Here is a 21,327-nt window from a genome sequence, read left to right as displayed (position 1 = left end):
CAAAAAAACGCAACGATGGTGCTAAACACACATTCCATAACTTCATTATCCCATGGCAATATATGGAAATATACTATGTTTAAGCCTGAGCATTTCCGTTTTGTTTTTTTAATATTTTGTATTTGGCACAAGTTGAACGCCTCCTTTGTTTGATTGCTAGTCTTAGTCGTTTTTGCATAGAAAGAGTTAGAAAAATATTATGTCTTCAATTTAATCAAAGTGCATTACATTGCAAGTATCATCTTACAAAGGTTAATAACAATGTAAGTTAGTTTTTTCAATCTGTCGAATATTTTACATTACAAAACTGTTCTTTTGATTACGAAAAATAACTTGATCCTACATCATATTAAAATGTTAACGAGTTAGTTATATGTAATAGTAGTTTTTATCTACAGTAATATTATAGTAAATATAAAATAAAAAGATGAGTTTAATTTTACATTTTACGAGCGTATCTTTACAAAACCATTTACTAGACTCTTTAAAACTGTGGGTTTGAGAATAAGTTTTCAACAATATCAATTATACACGATATATATACGGAACATTGCCCATTCTGGTTTATTCTGATTTTTTAATAATAATATTTACTTTTTACTGGGCCTTAGGATTAGTGAAATTGTTTCCCGAACGAAAACAAAGAAATTTCAATGTTTTGAAAAAAGTAATACACCCATAATTCTTCAGTACTGATAATATTGTATATTTGGGATGTTTAGATACTATTAATTTTGAAATTTTCATGTAATAGAATTTTAGTTTTTAAAAATAATAAAGTTCGTTTTCGGACCTAGAATATGTAAGTGAAATATCGTGGTAATCGTAGAGGTGTGGGATTAGTAGTCGAAAGTCAGACTAAGTTAAAAAAAAGATTTTAAAAAAAAAAGAGAAAAAAAAACTAATTTGGAAAAGGTGATAATACAATTGTTCAGGAAACAGAACATATAGAATTGTCTAAAGAAAGTAAAATTGAACACAAATCTGGAGGCATGTGCTTTTTAAATATAGTGTTCAATTTACTCTATTACCCTGATTGCCTTCACTGAACTTATACTAGAATGTAACAGATGATACGAATTTAATTCGATTGTGTTGAAAGCTATATAAGATCTTATACTTGACGTTGTACGGAACACCCGTATATACATTTTAATAATTTTCTTTCGATTTTGATATATCTCAGCAACTCTAGCTATAATTATATAATGATGGTTGGGCCTATATGGACATTCTAATCAATTTCTTTCCGTTATTGATATCACAGATGTTATATTTATACATGACTGTAATGTTAATAAAAAATGAATCTGTGTATTGAAAAGGCTTACCACTCCTAAAATAAACATTGTGTCTACATAAAAAATTTGAGATTCATATATAACTCGTGATTTCTCATATAGTAAACTCCCTTGTTGGAACATTTTAATTTTAATTAATATCTGGCATTGCAATTAATGATAAATCACCGCGGGAAAAAAACAATTCAGTTTTTTCATGTTTCAGTTAAAATTTTTACATTATTTTGCTTAATTTTCAATATTAAAACTATCTTTAATTTGTTACTCAAAATTTAATTCAACGAACAATGATGATTTTTTCAGACGTATGCACAAATTTAATTGACTATTGTTGCGTTTCGAAGAAATTTGTAAAATGTTGTTCTATTTTACTAAAAAATCTAGAGATGTAAAATATTTTGCACAAAAACTTTGTTGTTTAGGTGTATGAATAAAATATGTCAATTCTGACCAATTTTAACACTGGTAACATGAAAATATGCCATTACCGTGAAATAAGAGATGACGCGGAATTAGTGAAGTGATTATTATTATAAAGTTACAAATAGTTTTTGAATAGCAGAAAATGGTTTTCAGTAAAAGCTAAAAGTATCGTCTATTTACAGTGCAAGTAGCATTGTGTATTTATTTGAGATTTACTAAAAATGAATGGAAAGTGTGAATTGTGATCATAGTTCTCATATTTTGTTTTTCTAACGGTTAATCAGCAAATGTCAGTGCAAATGTATATAAACGTTTGTATGCACAACCAATTATAGATAGAGCTATTATTGGGAAACACAATTTTATTTACTTATGGTTATAATGAAAGGAGTCATTTATAAATGCATTCCACGAAAATTACGTGTTTTGTTCATTTATCCTACATAATAAATAAACACGGCGCTTTATATGTAAAACGAGTTCATCGCATGTAAGGGAGGTAAATCTGTTAGCCATGTCAAATTGTATGAACTGATAATTTCGTATCTAATATTACGCTGATTTAAAATTTTAACGCAAGCATAATATGCTTGCATATTTCGCAGATTTCATTTCTTTTTTTAACATTGTTCAAAAAAGAAAGAAAGAAACTATGCATCGTGTTTATAGTTATTTTGCTAAATGACTCCAGGGTTAGTGTTTAAATCTATATATTTTGTGCAATAAGATCGTTTATTTAGTATACTTCATTTACAGTATTGTGTAACGCGTCAAGTTAAAATTGCACGTGCATATGCAGGCCATGCACTACCATTTTTACGGACGGGTATATCAAATTTGAAACTACACTCATTTAATGTACTTAATATCTATTATTTTTTTATCATGTTAATTTCACAACTTCTCCATTTATCCTAAAACCTACAATATATATAACTGAGATGTACGTCTAATGTCACGTTGACGTTGCCGCCTTTAGTAACGTTATCTGTTTAGTATATTTGTTGATTTTCATAACATGAAAATTTATGTCATTCAAATTGTTATATTGATAACAAAACTGGATTAAGAGCGTCTCTGGTCAGTGATGCGTAGCATCTCTCTTAGCTTATAGTGAATCATTTCCCCGATAACTTCTCGTTCATTGTAAAGAGCCTGCATGTGTCATTCGCTCGCGTACTAACAAAGAAAACACAGCGCAAGAAAGTGTCAAGTTTGGATATTGGTTTAATTTTGATTTTCTTGATAAAGTGATTTTAAAAATAAAGGAAAATGGCAGAAAATGGAGTTAACGGCCATCAATCGAATTTATTACAATGGAAAGTAGGGTTTATGAATAAGAAGAAGAAATATCTCACGGCGGAAAGTTTTGGATTTAAAGTGAACACATCTGGTGCAGCCTTAAAGAAGAAACAAATCTGGTCCATTGAGCAAGATCCAGCAGACGACAGCGTATATATCCGCAGCTGTCAGGGACGTTACATGACGTCAGACAAATATGGTAAGGTTAGCGTTGACGTAGAAGCCGAAGAAAAAGGTTTAAACGAGAAATACCAAGTAGTATATTCAGCTGACGGGAGATGGGCCTTAAAGCAGCAGATCAGTGGAAACTATTTTAGAGGTCTCGAGGAGAAGGTCGAATGTTTTGATAAGAACCCAGGAGAAGAAAACTGGTGGTGCATTCAGCTTTACGCCCATCCTCAAATCCACTTACGTAACGTCAATCGAAAACGTTACGCGCACCTCCAAGACGACGAGCTGGTATGTTCGGAACTCATTCCTTGGGGATCAGATGCACTGGTTGTTCTTGATTTTGATGAAGACGACGGAAAGTACACATTGAAATCTTGTGACGGCAGATTTCTTAGTTGCGATGGTACCCTAGAAAATGATGCTAGCGAAAAAACCAAGTTTAGTATGGAGGTACACTGTGGAGCTATATCTTTCAAAGACTGTAACGGTCGTTATCTCTCAGCTGTTGGTAAAGGGACATTGAAGAGTAAAAATACGAAGGTATCAAAAGACGAATTATTTACCATAGAAGACAGTCACCCACAGTGTCAAATTATATCTCACAATGACAAGAGTGTATCAGTCAAACAAGGTAATTCATCATTTTATAATATCTTCTGATATTTATCCGATCTTTACCATTATGTGATCAGTGCACCAAAGCAAAATACCTTTTAAACGGTATTAAGTTAGAGCCATGAGAATGGTAATTTGTACATGTACATAAATTAAGCACAGAGTTAAATATACAACAGTCAATTGTAGTACTCTAGCGTATAAACTAATTTTCAGTCATAATTACATTTATGCGGCAAACTTATTATCCGAAAACAAGTGTATATTGTCAATAATAAGTTAGTCTTTTTCTTATGGGCAATTTCTGCTAGAAACTATTGTAATAATAGGTAAAAAGATAGTAAATGTAATTATAGGCTTAATTAACTAGGGACGGGATTTATATCACTTGTCAAATTCCCATTTTATATAATAAATTGTATAGATAATAAACTTTCGGCCATTGGTGACAGGCGGTCGCTGTATAAAAGTTCGTTTAATGTTTATTTTCCCTAAAACAGGAAGAATAGAGAATTATTTCTGCAAGCTTTGATAATTGCATTTTTAGATCTGTGTCTCTTATGAATTGGGGTCTTATAGCTGTTTGCATAATCAGGAAGTAGGAAGTTCTCGATGTGGATAATGTACAAAAATTAAACAAAACTTTCGATTCTATAGTCACGAACGGAAAGTGATATGCATGGGAGAATTTATATTCAGAACAGCATGTCCCTTGTAAACGTAAGATTAAATTACCCATCCGTAACAAATTGTGAAAATTGTGGGGAAGATGTCGTATGAATCATACACAATACAATAGATTTTATTTTTTTTTGACCACGGAAGTTGTTAGTTTTGCTTGAGTGCTTCCAATTTTCCTCTCTAACCTTTATTTTCAATATAACATAACATTTTTTTACTTGGGAGAAGAGTATATAATTTAGAATATTTTCAAAAGAACCTTTAACCATTCCACTTTTATACATCGATTTCACTAGACAGAATTTATAACATCACACTTGTCCCCGGAGACTCTTCTAAACCATGGTAACAGATATCACAATTATTTGAAAACGTTTTACTGCATTAAAACATTAATTGTATTATTTAGCGTGAAATAGACGCAGCTGATTAAAGCGACAAGTTTTTCTTCAGAAACATGACATGTTCATGAGTAGTTCTGTTCATCTTGTTTGCGAACCTCTCAATCAATATTAAACATCATATCATGCTTTTCTACAAATCGTGAAATTTTTCAAGCACACATCTGACAAGGAAGCATGAAATTGCATGTGATATGACATTATTTATCACTGGTTAATAGTAAATCGCGAGATATTGTAAAAATCATGAAAAACTGTGAAGGCAATAATCAATTCAAAGAGGTTTTGTCCGCACATATATATATATGGCATACTGCAGATATCTTCCATTATTTTGGACAACACCTCATTATCACAACGTTCAGAAAAGGCCGAGTATTTCCGACTTTCAATGGTATGGGAAATGACTTGAAACCTCACTGTATGAGAAATGACTTGACACCTCTTGGGTCATTTCTTATGACTCACATGTTTAGTCTGGGAAAGGGGAAACTGTGTTATTGTAACGTATCGATTAGTTCCCGAAAATTAGCTGAGTCAAGCTTTGGGGTGAAAAGGGCATATAGGATAAATCGATATTTTGATACTTCAAACAAAATAGTCATCGTATTTTTCTATACTTGTTCACCCATTTTCAAAGTGATTTTTTTACGATTATGTAAAACGCTTGAGTTACATATACTGGATAAGCACTTGTTCCTAAAACAAAGAAAAAAAAATTTGCTAGAAATAAAACAACGTTTCTATGGCAACAGTTTTTTATTTGAATCAAGATAACGGCAAAACTTAGCAATATTTTAGGAATATTTTGGCTGCCTTTTCTCACAAAGAAATGATTATATCTATGATGAAAGTGAAGTAGGCAGCGCACAGCTGAGTTTGAAACTAATATTTAGACAGAATTTAATGATAGGAAAGTCACAATATTGAACAACTAGTTCTTGGAAATCATCACGCTGAGTTTATTTATGAACGTTTAAGTGGCAGTATCAGGCTAGTTATTCTTTTAAGATCAGCGGGTGATATTTACAGCATAAATCAATGTTTCAGATGCCGTCTAGCACCGGCCTTCATGCAGTAGTCTTTTTGGTGTTATAACTTGACTGTACATTATTTAAGCTCATCATGTTACTTTTAATATTTTGTTTAAAGGCATTGTCATTTAACTATTTGATTTTAGTGTAACTGTAATAGGTCTTGAATATGTTTATCATTGATATAATGTCTCTTGAAATTCTTAAATAGAATGGTCGTATGCAGATTTTATGTGAATATGTGTAAATATGTATAAAAATGTATGTATTCGAATGAGACAAAAATAAAGTATGTTAAGATACCAATTGTAAGTTTAACTAAATATGCTGGACAAAAAAAAAAGAAACGTTGGTAAAGTTTGTGCAATTTTTAATGTTTTTCCTTGTACGTACAAATATTTGTTTTTTAATCTCAAAATCGATCAGATTATCCATTGATAAAGAGTCGGATCATTTTACACACAGATACACGTGTATGTAAGGAATAGGCATATCAAGGTCATGTGGTGCAAAATACCAAACGTTTTAAATTGAAGTTTCAATGCCAAAAAGTTCGGAAAAATACGCCAGGGGTGCTGTATAGGTGTGTAGGTGCTGGAGGTTAGATTTCCTATGGTAGAAAAACAGGCTCGTGTAAACTGGTACATCATGCAATCATTAAGGAAACATCGGCGGCGATTTGCGAAGATTGAATGTACAAGGGCGAAAGTCTGCGTGTCACGACTCGAGCCCAAGACTGTAATGGCTATTTTCTTGGTTCTCACCAGTCAAGAAACCAGTCAAGAATTTCCGCCCAGTCAATGCAGGAGCGTATTGCTGAGAACGGACGCGTCGCCCGTAGATATTTCCCACAACAAAGTTATGGCTTAATCCCTGTAACAAAGAACCTTGTAAATAATCTTCTTTTTTTCTTCAATTTTTTAAAGATTACTTCGATCTCATCTTATAAAATGTAACTTTATCGACTTTTCTGAATTACAGTATGTCATTTCACACACTAGATGTAACGCTTATTTAACTAAATAGGTAATTCTCTAGTCTTCCTGTATAAAAATAATATATTATATTTTGGATTAGCAAGATAACCTCAACATCCGAACAGAAGTCGTATTGTGTTTAACATATTACGAGTATCCGAACAAAAGTCGTACCATGTTTAACACATTGCCAGTATCTGAACAAAAGTCATACAATGTTTAACATATGACGAATATCCGAGCAAACTTCGTACCGAGTTTAACACATTACGAGTACCCTAGCAAAAGTCGTACTATTTAACACGTTTAAATACGGGCCTGCAGGTTCCTCTCTTGTTTCAAGTCAAATAATTCATAGTAATTTCAAATAATGATATATTGTACAATAAGAGTTCATATACATAGTTTTCTGTAAGTCTTGATAAAAAAACTGAATACACTCTTGCTTACTTGGAAACTGAGAGTCATAACATGTTTTGCGGCATATTAACTTGCAAAAAGTACCGTCTAGCTTCATTAATGATTATTAATGATTTACAAAAGACAATGAAAGATACTAACAGGCTGTAGTTAAAGGCTTAAATGAATTAAGTAGTGATTGGATTTATGTCGTCTGTAAAAACCCCATGTTTAGCTCGCCTTTCGAACAAGCTTAAAACTAATTTATACTACCAGAAACATTAACCCTTGCCATTATTTCTTATTTATTTCTTGACTGATTATCATCATATTTGGACATAACAACTCCCTCCTAGTATAGAGCAGACTGAAATTGACCATGACTGATAGATGACCTTGACCTTCAATGTCAAATGTTTGATTTTGCTTGTTTTGGGTTTTTTTTGTTGCAATTTTGGTTAAAATTGTGTTTGTTATGAATGAATTTTGCACAATTACCTAAAGGACTATGTATTGATGACCTTGATGGTCAAATAATTGTTATTTCACATTTCTTTGCTATAACTGGATAAAACTTTGTAATTAATCATTGTATTGTCTTCATACTTGTTGTGGGACAAGACATTTAAGAAGATTTAGTTGAACTTGAGCTTGACCTTACTTTAACCTTGACACTTAAATCATAAGTTTAGCCAGTTATCACACTAATTGCCGATTATTTACGTATTTCATGTCGGAAATGACTCACACATTTTTTGACTCTGGTGTTTAGTTCGGCATAAACGCGGAGATGAAGAATTTGCAGAAATGTTATCGGAAATAACGTGCTTTGATTTGTATCTAGATAACGACAAAATTTAGCAATATCCTAGGACTATTTTGCCCTTTTTTTCCCACAAGGAAATTGTCCTGTATGAAAGAATATCTGTAATGAAAGTGAGTTAGACAGCGGGCACAGCTGAGTTAGATGCTAATATTTAGACAGAATTTAATGATATGAGACGTCCTAATATTTAATAAATACTCGTGAATGAACGATAAGCATGTGGAAATCATCAAACCGTCTTATTTACCAATGCTAAGTGGCTATGTCAGGCTAGTTATTGTTTCAAGATAAATGTTTCGACCAGCGAGCGATACAGCGTGAATTAAACATGTTTCAGATGCTGTCTGTCAGTTACCATGCTAGCAGTCCTCTTGGTGATACCGAAAGCATTATAAGAATATTAGTATATTGTAAAAAGTTTTCTCTAATACACATGTAGGGAAAAACCTATAATTTCTTATAAGGTTTCTTCACAACAGACGAGGGGAAAAAAAACACAATTTTATAAGGTTTCTTAACAACAGACGAGGTTAAAAATCAGCTGAGTTTGTGTTCTATTAACAGTGTCATAAGCAGATTCTTCCAGTTTCTAACTCATCAGGTCATTATCGAGTCTTACTCTATGAGCATGATGCATTGGACATAAAGACGAAATGAGCAACTATTCGGATTAAATAATTTAAGTTTCCGAGCAAAAGTCCATTAATATTGAGATTGTACACGTGACGAGGATAATCCTACGATTTGATATCTAATTCGTTACGTTCTTGTCAGTTGTCAAATCTTGATTATCGCAAGAATGGTGACTGAAAATGTATTATTTGACTATATTTCGTAGTATTGATAAAGTGCGGACAATAAATTACTTTATCTCCTCATGTGTTGTTGTAGATCTTAGATGTTTGATGTTTGGTGTTTAAAATTTGCATCATGACTGGCACATTTTGTTCAGTGATTATTTAAAGCTGCCGATAAAACAAGAGCATGTCCAAATTTTCATTTATTCGAAACTTGCGAGATTCAACTATATATCATAATATAACAAATTTAAAGTACATGTAATCTAAAGCTACAGTCTCACTTACATCCCGGCAGAGCCCCGGTAGAGCCCCGGTAGACGTCCGGGGTGATCCGGGAACGACCGGGGTACTACCGGGAACAACCGGGGTACATCCGTAACTCTGCCGGCAACGTCCTGGATGATCCGGGATGATCCGGGAACATCCGGGACTCGACCCCGGATGGAATAAAATATTTAATATCACCGGGGTGGTCCGGGATGATCCGGGAAGGTATAGCTTTGCCGGCTTCATCCTTAGCTCTGCCGGGAACGACCGGGGTTATACCGGGAAAGCACCGGAGCTCTGCCGGCACAAACCGGGGATGATCCGGGGTATGATATAGCCGGTAGAGCTACGGTAGAGCCCCGGTTAATGCCAGTAGAGCCCCGGTAACTACAGGTAGAGCCCCGGAGGATAAAGGTAGAGCTACGGTTGATCCCGGTAGAGCCCCGGCAAAGCCCGGATCATTTCAAAAGAATAACGACAATTTGCGATGATTGCACTTGCTTGTATTAAAAGCCTTCCCATTTCCCTTCGATCCAGTATGGCATAAGGATTTTTCAGAAAATCATCATGAATTACTATTCTGGAACAATAGATATTATATTAAATAAAAATTATGTATCAATGTTATCATTTTCGGGCGTTTTCAATCCACCGGGGTTCTACCGGGGCTCTGCCTGGATCGTCCTGGGCTCTGCCGGGACTCTGCCTGGATCGACCGGGGCTCTGCCTGGGTCAACCGGGGCTCTTCCGGGGTCATCCGGGAACGACCGGGGAAGCACCGGCATGAACCGTAGCTTCACCTGGGCTCTGCCTGGATGATCCGGAGCGCATCCGGGGTGGTTAGTAGGGAACTACCGTAGTGCTGCCGGGGTAAGTGTGACCGCAACAATAATTTCATCCCGGATCGTCCCGGATCATCCCGGTAACTTACCGGGATGGTCCTGGGCTCTGCCGGGAGTAAGTGAGACCGAGGCTTAAATGGATGGCCGTACTGTTGCAATCTACTTATTTAAATAGGAAGTAGAGGATTTGACAGCGTAATTTGAAACCGTAATTTGCCCAAAGTGCTACGATCTTTACAATTTTCCGGTTGTTTTCACGTTTACGCGAAACTTTAAATATTTAAGTCCTACACTAAGAGGGATTTATTTGCAAAAAAACCCGGACAATTATGGTTACCATTCGACACAACATTGTAATATAATTTTCTGATGTGCAAACACAAGTATTTTCTATCCTCATCTTCGTATTGATATTGACTGATTGATAAACCTAGGTAATTTGTTTGAAGCACATTAAAATCAGTTTAATTTTCTTTCTGGATCATAAGATTTGTCAGGTATGATAATCGTACACTAACCCCTGTCAAATAATAACAAATCATCATCACAGATAACACACAAACAAAGAAAAAACACGGTGCCAATTTCTAGTCATAATTACTCCCTGAACTCCATTCATAATATCAATCAATCAGTTACTACAGGTACATAAATACTCGTGGTTATGTAAATTGCCAATTAAATAACAATATAATGTTTCCTGATATTATGATTGTGTGTTTATCTACTGTGAATTGAATCATTGATAAATATTTTATATAAAACGTACAGTTTGAGAACTGAACAAGGGCCAAATCTAACGATTTGAAAGACAGTGATTGGGATTTTTTAGTATATTAAATGATTAAATTTCATTAAGATTAGTAGGAGCATTGCAGTATCAAAATGCCCTTTTTCTAACTCTGAGTGTGAGTTAATTTGAACGTCAGACAAGTTATGCACGAGCGTGCATGTTTAATGTTGTATGAGTCATAAATGTACCCTGCCACGCTGGAAATACTTTCTTAGAAGGAAGAGTGAATTGATATTTTATGAAGCATTACACTTCACATAAAATGAGCTGCGGGGTCATTCATCAGCATACATTTCATTTCTCGATTTCTCGAGATCATGCAAGACGGTTCACATAATACAGGGAAATGTAGAATACGAAACCATCATTATTTCAAGTCGTTCTATACATGTAGTATGAATCAGTTAAACAAGTATGAATTATGTCTCATTTATAACCATGAACGATCCCTGAATGTGTATTACTTCACCACATAGGTTAGTTGTGTATGCACGTGTTGAAAAGGTTCATTTGTAAAGCCTTTCAGCTGTTGCTGATCTTATCACACTAACACAAGTGCACTTTCATTTGCCGCCATTTCCTAGAATCAGCAATACATATCTTGATGCGATTCTATTTATTCTTCATGAATAAAGTTTCATTATTTCAAGTATTTGCCTGTATCGTATTGAAATTTATTCCAATGAACAAAAAATGTTTGCTATTTTGAAACATGAATTGTATTTTATATCTAGAAATGTTATAAGAAGATATGAATTATACACATGTAGTAAGTTTTATATCTACTACATGGTAGAAATGTTGGGTATAGATCGAACTAGTGGTATCCAAACCAACCGTCTACACGTCTTTTCGACAGAAATAAAATTCATGTTTTTGAAATCTCAGCTCCTACCGGACATACTGATCATATATACCATCAAAATATTAAACAGGGCTAGTTCTGAAGAAAGAAAAAACAACACATACGTATATAAAAGTATGGGTTAAGATTTTGTTATACTGAAATTAATTCTTAAAAATGTGTTCTCGGTTGGAATGGGGTTCACAAGTTCGTTCCACACCCCCTATTGTGCCTACATATGAACGAGTTTTTATGTACAACTTAATTAAATTTCAGGACAAGATGTGACTGCCAATCAACCACTAGAAGAGATAGAAGATACTGAAATTTTCCAGATGGAGTATAACAAAGAATCAAACACGTGGGCGTTCCGTGCATGTAATGGCAAGTACTGGTCGCTGCAGGAAGGTCCCGGTACAGTGGAGGCCAAACAAGCAGAGCCGTGAGTACATTTATGTGTGTTATCTGTGTAAATACATGAAAGATTTCAAATATTTCAAATTTCATTTCATGTCATTTCAGATTTATGATCTGTTGAAGACATTGATTCTCTTACATTTTCATTACTTTATAACACGATGGTAAACGATTATATAGATATATTCTTCATATAGATATTGCTTTCTTTATAGGACAAAGAACAGTTTCTTCAACATAGACTGGAACGATAATGGTACCGTTGGTATCCAAGGAGTTGATGGAAAATATTTATCAAACAAACCCACTGGAATAGTCTATTCTACAGGAACAACGTTTGAGGATTGTAATAAATTCAGAATACGTATTGTCAACCGACCACTACTCATTCTGAAAAGTGAATTTGGATATGTTGGTACCAAGCCAAAAGAAAATCAGTATATATGTAACAAAACAAAGTATGATATTCTCCAGGTTGAATATGATAACAAGAATGGTTTTTATACCATCAAAAGTAAGTGTGATATTTATATTATTGTACTTTAACTCATAGGCACTTGGTTTTTGGTTGAGAGGTTTTTAGTAACATCTGAAAATGACATTTTAGAGTTAAAAAATTGTTTCATTCAATCAAATTTGAGTCAAAAAGGTTTATATTCTGAAACAAAGTGCCTATGCGCTCATTGAAACTGAATCATCCACTGACTTTAAAATGAAGTAAATAATAAATTTCTTGTCTTTAGTGGTGTCGAATCATTTATTTTTATTGTACTGATACATAAGTTATGATTGGTTATTTATCTATATAGACTATAAATTATGATGAAGAAGCTCCATTATAGTCCTAAAACCGTGATGCATTTGTGCATTGGTCTTGTCTATCATTAAATGGTACTATACATGGTTAGTTTAACAGATTTATAGATACCACACTGAGCAGCCATCAGTATATATTGCCTTGATGTGTGTGCAGGCTGGCAACACTAAAATTTCATTTCTCTTTGAATTTTTACCATTAGGTTCTATTAAGGTTGAGGTATATTGTAGGAAATAGCACACAGTACTTCAAACCTTATAGCATTATAGTGACCTTCCAGTCAGCTCCTAACTTTGAACTGGCTTTAGTCTTTGGCAGTGGTCCATTACATGTATGAGTGCATTCTGATCAGTGGTTATAATTCTATGAAATCCTCAGTGCTGTGAGTTTTTTTTTTTTAAATAGGACTTGTTTTATAACTTAAACTGGTACAAATGTCACCATTGTGAGGTATTGTGTTGAATAAAAAATTTAAGTCCCTTTGGCCAAGGTAAAGTTTTCATGCAGAGGTACAAGGTGAGATAAAATAATAAAAATGTGAGCATTAATTATTTAGTAATCATGAATTATAGGATTCACTATTACATGGCTGAGCATTTATGACGGGTGAATTTCATGAGAATTTGGCACTCCTGTTTTAATTTAAATCACTAAATTTGACTAACTGGTCATAATTATAATTAGAATATATATATTTTATCTGTCTATAACTATAATAAGTATATAATATACTATATTTCAGACAAGGATGGTAAGAACTGGTATGTAGGAGATGACAACATGGTTTATCTAGATGAAAGCAACAGTTCCAAGTTTCAGTTTCAGTTCTGTGGCTTGTCTATGATGGCTATCAGAGCCCCTAATGGTCGCTATCTGTGTGGAGAACAAAATGGACTCTTTAAGGCTACGGCTGAGGAAATAAATGCAACATCTAAGTGGGAATTCTGAGCTGCATTCATGTTCTCTTTGTTGACTATCATATTACCTTGTTAACTAATATACAACTTGTATACAGCGCCATGAGCACTACCAAAGTTTCCTACTTTTATATCATAATGTCAATATACTGTTCATTCACATTTTCTGCAGGTTTACATTATAACCTATTATTTTATTCCTGTCAGCCATATAACTGGACCAATAAGCTCACTTGTTAAATTCCTTTGTTGTATGTGATAAAATTATGAAGATCCATAATATCAGGATATATATATATTTAGAGAATGGTTAGCAAGTGTAATTAACATGAAATGTGAAGCTTCACTCGTTTAATGTTTCTATTGGAAATAGATCCCCAATAATAGTGAATGTCCTTATTTGAAAACAAATGCATTTAAATATTGAAACATTGGTGTAAATATTCAAAAGACAACATAATAAAGTGATAAACAGTAAATAAGGAAACAACCTTAGGGAAACAACTTTTACCAGAGGGAAACAACTTTTACCAGAGGGAAACAACTTTTACCACAGGGAAACAACTTTTACCATCGGGAAACAACTTTTACCAGAGGGAAACAACTTTTACCACAGGGAAACAACTATTACCACAGGGAAACAACTATTACCACAAGGAAACAACTATTACCACAGGGAAACAACTTTTACCACAGGGAAACAACTATAACCAGAGGGAAACAACTTTTACCACAGGGAAACAACTATTCCCAGAAGGAAACAACTTTTACCAGAAGGAAATAAGTAAAATACGGTATGAAGACATTAAACATGTTTAAAGACTGTCTATGGTACACTTATAAAGTTGAATGTGTGCTTGAATTAAACCATTCCTGTTTTATGCTTTTGTATAATTTTTTATCATGACTTTGGTATATGGACATGTATACATAAAAATGCTTTCTTTATAATACAAAAGTGCATTTTTTCTTGCTTGTTTATACACATTGTTCTTTACATATTAGGATAAAACTTAAAATATTAATCATATTTAACCTTTTTAGCCTTTGGAATTAATACAATATTATATGTTCAATATATTGGTGCAAAATACACAGACAAAATGAAGATGATAAATTACATGTATATATATTAAAATCAATATTTACAAAAAATTACTCCTTTAACAAAAAAAGCTTCTGGTTTTTGTTGTTTATTAACTGTATAACTGTAAATAGCCTGTATTTTTCTCCCATGTTTCTTGTATTTATTTTGATTTGCCTTAAGTTTATTTTTGCTATTCAGTGTGGTACGTTGGTAAGGTGATGGGAGACCATTTAAATTCTTTGCTTCATTTTTTACATAAACTGCTGCATTCTGTGATTGATATTTCATAGTTCATTAATGTGAACTGTTGTTTATGTATTCTTGATAATTGTGAAGTTTATGTGAGCATTACTCCTGCTGTAGTTTATATCCAACACTTATTTAAAGACATTAATTTTCATATTTTACTGTTTAACTTACTTAAGTTTGCCAAATTTTCATTAAAACTTTTAACTTTCATGGACCAGTAACATTACACTGTGTTTTTTGATAATTAAATTTATATTTAAAATTTGATATTTATGTGAAACACAAAAGAAACAAATTACCAAAAAAAATAACAGGTTAAGTTTGATCAAGTTATTTTACCGGTTTTTGTTTTGTTTAATTTTTGAATTACAATTCCGACCAGACCAAGAAGTATTAATTAATCCACCACTATTTTATGACTATATACAGATCTAACTTACATGTACTTTTGTATATTCTTTTGTGTATGTGTTTTCTATTTGAATATATTTTTATTTGCATTTAGTTAGGGACCATGAACTAAATTTTTTTATGATTTTTTTCATAATATTCTTTTTTATAATTCATAACCAGAATCTCTGTGAAATAATGATTTGCTTTATTTGTATTTGCTTAACAATTAATTAACAGATATTAAAAGTATAATCATTATATTTTGTTACAAAGGCAAATTTATGAAAATTGTAGCTGATGATGATGATGATGATGATGATGATGATGATGATGATGATGGTATGGAGAGGATATTATGAGAGTTTGATATGCTGGTATAATCTCTTATTATGTTAAGATGATAATGTACTGTATAATTTCCCTATTTTTCTGACAGTGGTGATAATCCAGTATCCATCATTTATGACATGTTCTCTAACTTATCATAATTGCTGGTCTGGAAAACAAGACATGATATGAAACTTCGTTGTTTTCTTTTTCGAACAAAATAATAATATTTTTATGAGACTTTTTTTCTTGCTGATGAATGATTTTTGTTAATTTGATATACAGTATAAATCATTTGGTAAGGAGATATGTAAGGATTGGCATGGTGATAATAAACATTGAGATATTGTCAGTGAGTGCTACAGACAGAGATTTTGGTGGAATCCAGACAAAGACGGCACTGATCATTATTTTTATGTGTATTGATTTTGGTGCCTTTGGATGGAATCAATACATGCTGGAAATACTTGGAGAAAATAACCTCATGTTTGTTTTACTACATTTAAATATAGCAGATGTTCTCTCTATTTTGCCATGGTAATGCTTTATTATTACTTTACAACAGATTAAAGAATAACAAACCATACATTATATCAAAAGAAATCTCCAGGAAATTTCCACATTTGCAGTTTTATGCAAGAGGAGCAAATTCAGAATTGATTTTTGTTGCTGTTTTCTGCAAGAATGACTTCTGTTTGAATGTCTGCTAAATTTACAACTTAACCATGGTTACCAACTATGTTCTGTGAAGTGATACAATATGAAGGTTAAATTTTTTAAACAGAAGGCCTAGAGATTAAACAGTTAAATTGTATATAACATGTATACTTGTTTATAAAACATGTCATTATATATCTCAATGCCTCACAGCAAGTCTTAGTGTGTAGCCATTTTTGAGATTGCATTTTGTAATTAAATGCCAAACTATTAAAAAAAAATGTGTCGTTTTTAATGCACCCCTTAAGAAAATCTGTCACTGTCACTTTAGTGCAGTAACAACTTAACCCCTATTGTAATTATGACTCCCTCCAAAGAAGTGGGGGTATATTGCTTTGCATTTGTCTTATGGTCGGTCAATAGACCATATAGTTTCCGATCAATAACTAAAGACGCTTAGGCATAGGACTTCAAACTTGTTATGGAGATTGTTTTTTGGTCTTTGGGTCAAAGGTCAAGGTTGAATTGACCTTGAATGTCAAAATGGTTTCCAATTAAGAACTCAACTACTCATGGGACTTTGACCTTCAAACTTCAAAGGTGCATTGGTCTTTGCCTGTAGATGACCCCTATTGATTTTGGGGTCATAGGTCAAGGTCATATTGACCTTGTAGGTAAAAATTGTTTCCGATCAATAACTTGACAACCCATGGGCTCTTGCCCTCAAACTGCATAGGTGCATCGTCTTGGCCAGTAGATGACCCCTATTGATTTTGGGGTAAGGGGGTAAAAGGTTAGGTTCACATTGATCTTGTATGTCAAAACAGTTTCCTATCAATAACTTGACAACCCATGGGCTCTTGCCCTCAAACTGCATAGGTGCATCGTCTTGGCCAGTAGATGACCCTAATGACTTTGGGGTTAGGGGGTAAAAGGTTAGGTTCACATTGATCTAATGTATGTCAAAACAGTTTCCTATCAATAACTTGACAACCCAAGGACCTTGACCTTCAAACTTCACAAATGAATTGCTTTTGGTCAGAAGATAACCTCAATGGATTTTTGGGGTCAAAGGGCCAGAGGTCAAGATCACATTCACCTTGCAGATTAAAACGGTTTCTGATTAATATCTCAACAATTCATGGGCCCTTTACCCTCAAACTTCACAGGTGCATTGGTCTTGGCCAATAGCTAATACCTTTTGATTTAAGGGTCAGTCACATTGACCTTGCATGTAAAAACAGTTTCGGACTAATAACTGAACAACTCAAGTTGCCTTGTTTGATATTTTTTATTAAACTAAAAATGCTTTTGGTTTACATATTTCAAAGTCTAATGTAATATAACAAATTGGCTGTCATTAAGGAGGCCTACATGATTCATTAAATTTATGCATATATTATTTGGTAAGATTTGTGAGGACTTTGTCATAAAATTTCTGCACACAACCTTTACGGTCACAATTACCTAGTGACTAGTCATGACCAGTAGATAACTCGTATTCATTTTTTGGCCACTAGGTCAAAAGTCAGTCACAATAACCTGGCCACATGATTAATTAGCTGCCGATACAGGGCATGCATTGTTTACAAACATATCTTGTTTAATTATTTCCCTTTATAATACTTACAATGCTTGTTAAACTTTAGCTTGTTTTCATCGTTTATTAATTAACCAATGGTGCTCATATTTAGTAGGAACATACCATGGGTTGTCTTCTAGTTTTGGGTATACAAGTAGTAAATGGTCTCTTTGGTCAAGGTCACCAATGATAAAAAATGATTTTACACTTTCTCAAACAGCCTTTATTTATGAAGTGATGTCTTTTATATTTAGAATGTAGTTATCTTGGGTGGTCCTCTTAATGGGTCACAAGGATCAAGGTAACTATTTCTGCTTATTGATGTCTTCTGTATTCAGTAGGTTAATATCTTAGGTGGTCGGAGAGAGTTGTCACTTGGGTTCCAGTAATAAAAATAACTTCTTACACTTTAGCTCATGCAGCCTTTATTAATTGACCAATGTCTTTCATATTTGGCAGGAAGATACTTTAAGATATAATAAAAAAGGATAACTTTAAATATAGTAAGAGGTCACTGGTGGTCAAGGTCACTAGTTTTAAAAATGATTTTTACACTTTCGTTTTTCCTGTCCTAATTTATTGACCAATATACATTAAAATGGTAATTGCCAAAGTTAATATGCAGGTTGGCAGAGCAATGATTCCTTTGCCTTTAGCTGTATAATGCTAGACTGCAACAAGCCAAATTTATGTCCAGAGAGAAAGGACTGCTGACATTTTTCATGGACAGAGAGAAAAAGTCTATTCTAAGAAAAAAACTTCACTTTTAATTACCTCTAAATATAAAAGCAAAACCATTTTTGAGAAATACATGTACAAATTACACTTATGTAGAATTTACAGCAGCATGATTGTATCAAGATGCATTTTTATATCCCAAATAAACCTCATTAATAATTTCTATGGAAAACCAAATATGTGATCTTTATTGCTGACAAAATTTGTCAGAAATAATTAGATAGATTGGTATATGATACTAGGGGTGTACAAACATTGATCCTGCTTTGTAAATGGTACAGGGTGAATGGCAATACATCACTTATTTAGGAAAGATATCAATTTTGAGTGCACTGATATAGAATAATTCACAGTTTGAGTTCAATTGCACAGGACTATATTCTTGAAATCAGATAGCATGATTGTGCATGATTATACTACATAGCAAGAAGAAAATATTTATTTCCATTCTAACATGCTATTAAAGAGAGGAATTGATAAAAAAAATGTTGAACTACGATGAGCAGAAGTAATTCCCCTAACTCCATTTTGGTTAATTGACATCACACATGGGACATCATATAAATGTGTCAGCATTTCTTTTTTATAGCATGCCTATATCATTTAACTATAGGGGAATGATGTGCAGTGTGTTAGAATATACAATAAATAGAAGCTACTTGTCTGTGTGAATAGATATATAAATTTCATGTTTACACTAATAAACAAAACAATATTTTTGTTTATTTTAAAATTCACACACTATAATAACTTTAATTATTGTAAACATGACATATTGATAATCAAGATGGATGCTCTTATAATCTCCAGTACTTTATCTTGACCCCAAAAAGTGACCTCTAACTATATCTTAAATTAGAGGCCAACATACCAAATATGAAAGACCTAAGTCAATAAATAATCTATTTATAGCATCCTTGACCTTGACTTTGATCCAACTTACTCCATTCAAAGTAAAAGGACCACCTTAAGTACATTTGAATTTAATATGAAATACCTTTGCCAGAAAAGGCTGTTTGAGCAAATTTAGTGTAAAAGTCAATGATTATAAGTCTTTCAAACAATCTGTATATATAATCTGTATAGTCTCCAGACATTACATACCACATTTAAAATCAATACTAGTATCTATTATATCATAATTATGTAATCTCTTCTTTTATTGTCAACCCATTATTTCGTGTACATAATATCATGATCTGCAGTTTGTTTCATGTATGCTTGGTTTACAATCAAAACTGTCATGTTCAAGGTCATAATATAATAGCAATAGAGGAATACATTGTGCATTATTTCAAGCTGAGTGAACCATTGACTGTCTGCAAACTAGTTGGATAGCTTCCTCACATGAAAGAATGGTTTACAATCAAATCTCTGTCTTCCCTTGCTAAATATAATAATTTTGTGTAGGAACTAAATGAATGATCAATACAGTAAACAACGGTATTTAGATCATTATCATATAAATCTCATGGGTAATTAATATTCTACAATAGCTATCATAATCATTGACACAAATATTTTTTCCAGACCTTTTAATGGGCATTTAATTTGTTTGATATTTTTACTCATACAATGTTGGGACTGTAAATCAGTACAGTCTGACCAGGATCTGTACTGTGTTCGTTTATTTTTATTTGTTTGGGTCGTCAGACCAAACAAATAATGGTAGCAAAATTTCAGACTCTAATGCTGTTAATTGCAAGTGCCGAAAGTAGTCCGCTTTTTTGAAGCGGTTACTTCCCTTTATATGTAACACTCAGGCCGAAAAATTTAGGGGAGATCACTGCGTAAATATGGTCACATGACAGGCGGATTAATTTTCAAGCAAAATAATTCCCGAATAGTCGAAGATTTCTAATACTGTTTCATTCTTTATAGATATACATGCTTATAGTAAGCGCCATGATTATTAAAACAAATGTTAAACAACAGTTAGCGTCGTTACAAACCCTAACTAGAGTAATATAATTTTCTTCAGGCAGTCAATATGTAAATCCACCGTGGTCCAGGGGATTGCGCGCCTCTGGAGTTCAAATCCCAGTTAAGGCAACTCATTTTTTTTTGTTTTATTATCTCACAACCTTCACCTTTCTGACATTCTGAGACCCAAACAAATTCAGCGCCTTCTGTGCTTTGATTTAGTATTGTGATTGACAATATTCTAAAAACAAAGCAAGGCATGCCCACTATCTGGCAAATGTGAGGTTTTTCTCCAATCTTATAGTGGGGTTCAAACAAGCTCTTACAGTTACAACTTCTTGGTACATCTTCGTGGTGCATTCACAATAAATTTAGTTATCAAATATCAATTTATTACCAAGTTGTAACTGTAAAAGTTTGTCTGTACCCCAGGATAAAATGGGAAAAAAGCCACATTTGTCCCCCCCCCCCTCCCCCGAGTTCATTGTATCCCTATTCAGAAGGGTAATTGTTCATGGAAAAAGAACACCACCATTTGTTAACC

General features: G+C 33.2%; 1 protein-coding gene across 1 annotated transcript; it reads left to right on the top strand.

The window, feature by feature from the left end:
- Nucleotides 1-2,852: 2,852 nt before the first annotated feature.
- Nucleotides 2,853-14,030, top strand: LOC132735986 (fascin-like). Its single transcript, XM_060723031.1, has 4 exons — nucleotides 2,853-3,828; nucleotides 11,953-12,118; nucleotides 12,309-12,607; nucleotides 13,653-14,030. Exons 1-4 carry the CDS (start codon nucleotides 2,997-2,999, stop codon nucleotides 13,856-13,858), a joined length of 1,503 nt encoding a protein of 500 aa, XP_060579014.1. The 5' UTR covers nucleotides 2,853-2,996; the 3' UTR covers nucleotides 13,859-14,030.
- Nucleotides 14,031-21,327: the final 7,297 nt, after the last annotated feature.

The sequence above is a fragment of the Ruditapes philippinarum genome, unplaced genomic scaffold (genome assembly GCF_026571515.1).
Source record: "Ruditapes philippinarum isolate M1 unplaced genomic scaffold, ASM2657151v2 ctg1381_1_1_1_1, whole genome shotgun sequence".
NCBI lineage: Eukaryota > Metazoa > Mollusca > Bivalvia > Venerida > Veneridae > Ruditapes > Ruditapes philippinarum.
The sequence above is the reverse complement of the archived record's forward strand: the minus strand, read 5'-3'. Positions and strand labels throughout refer to the sequence as shown.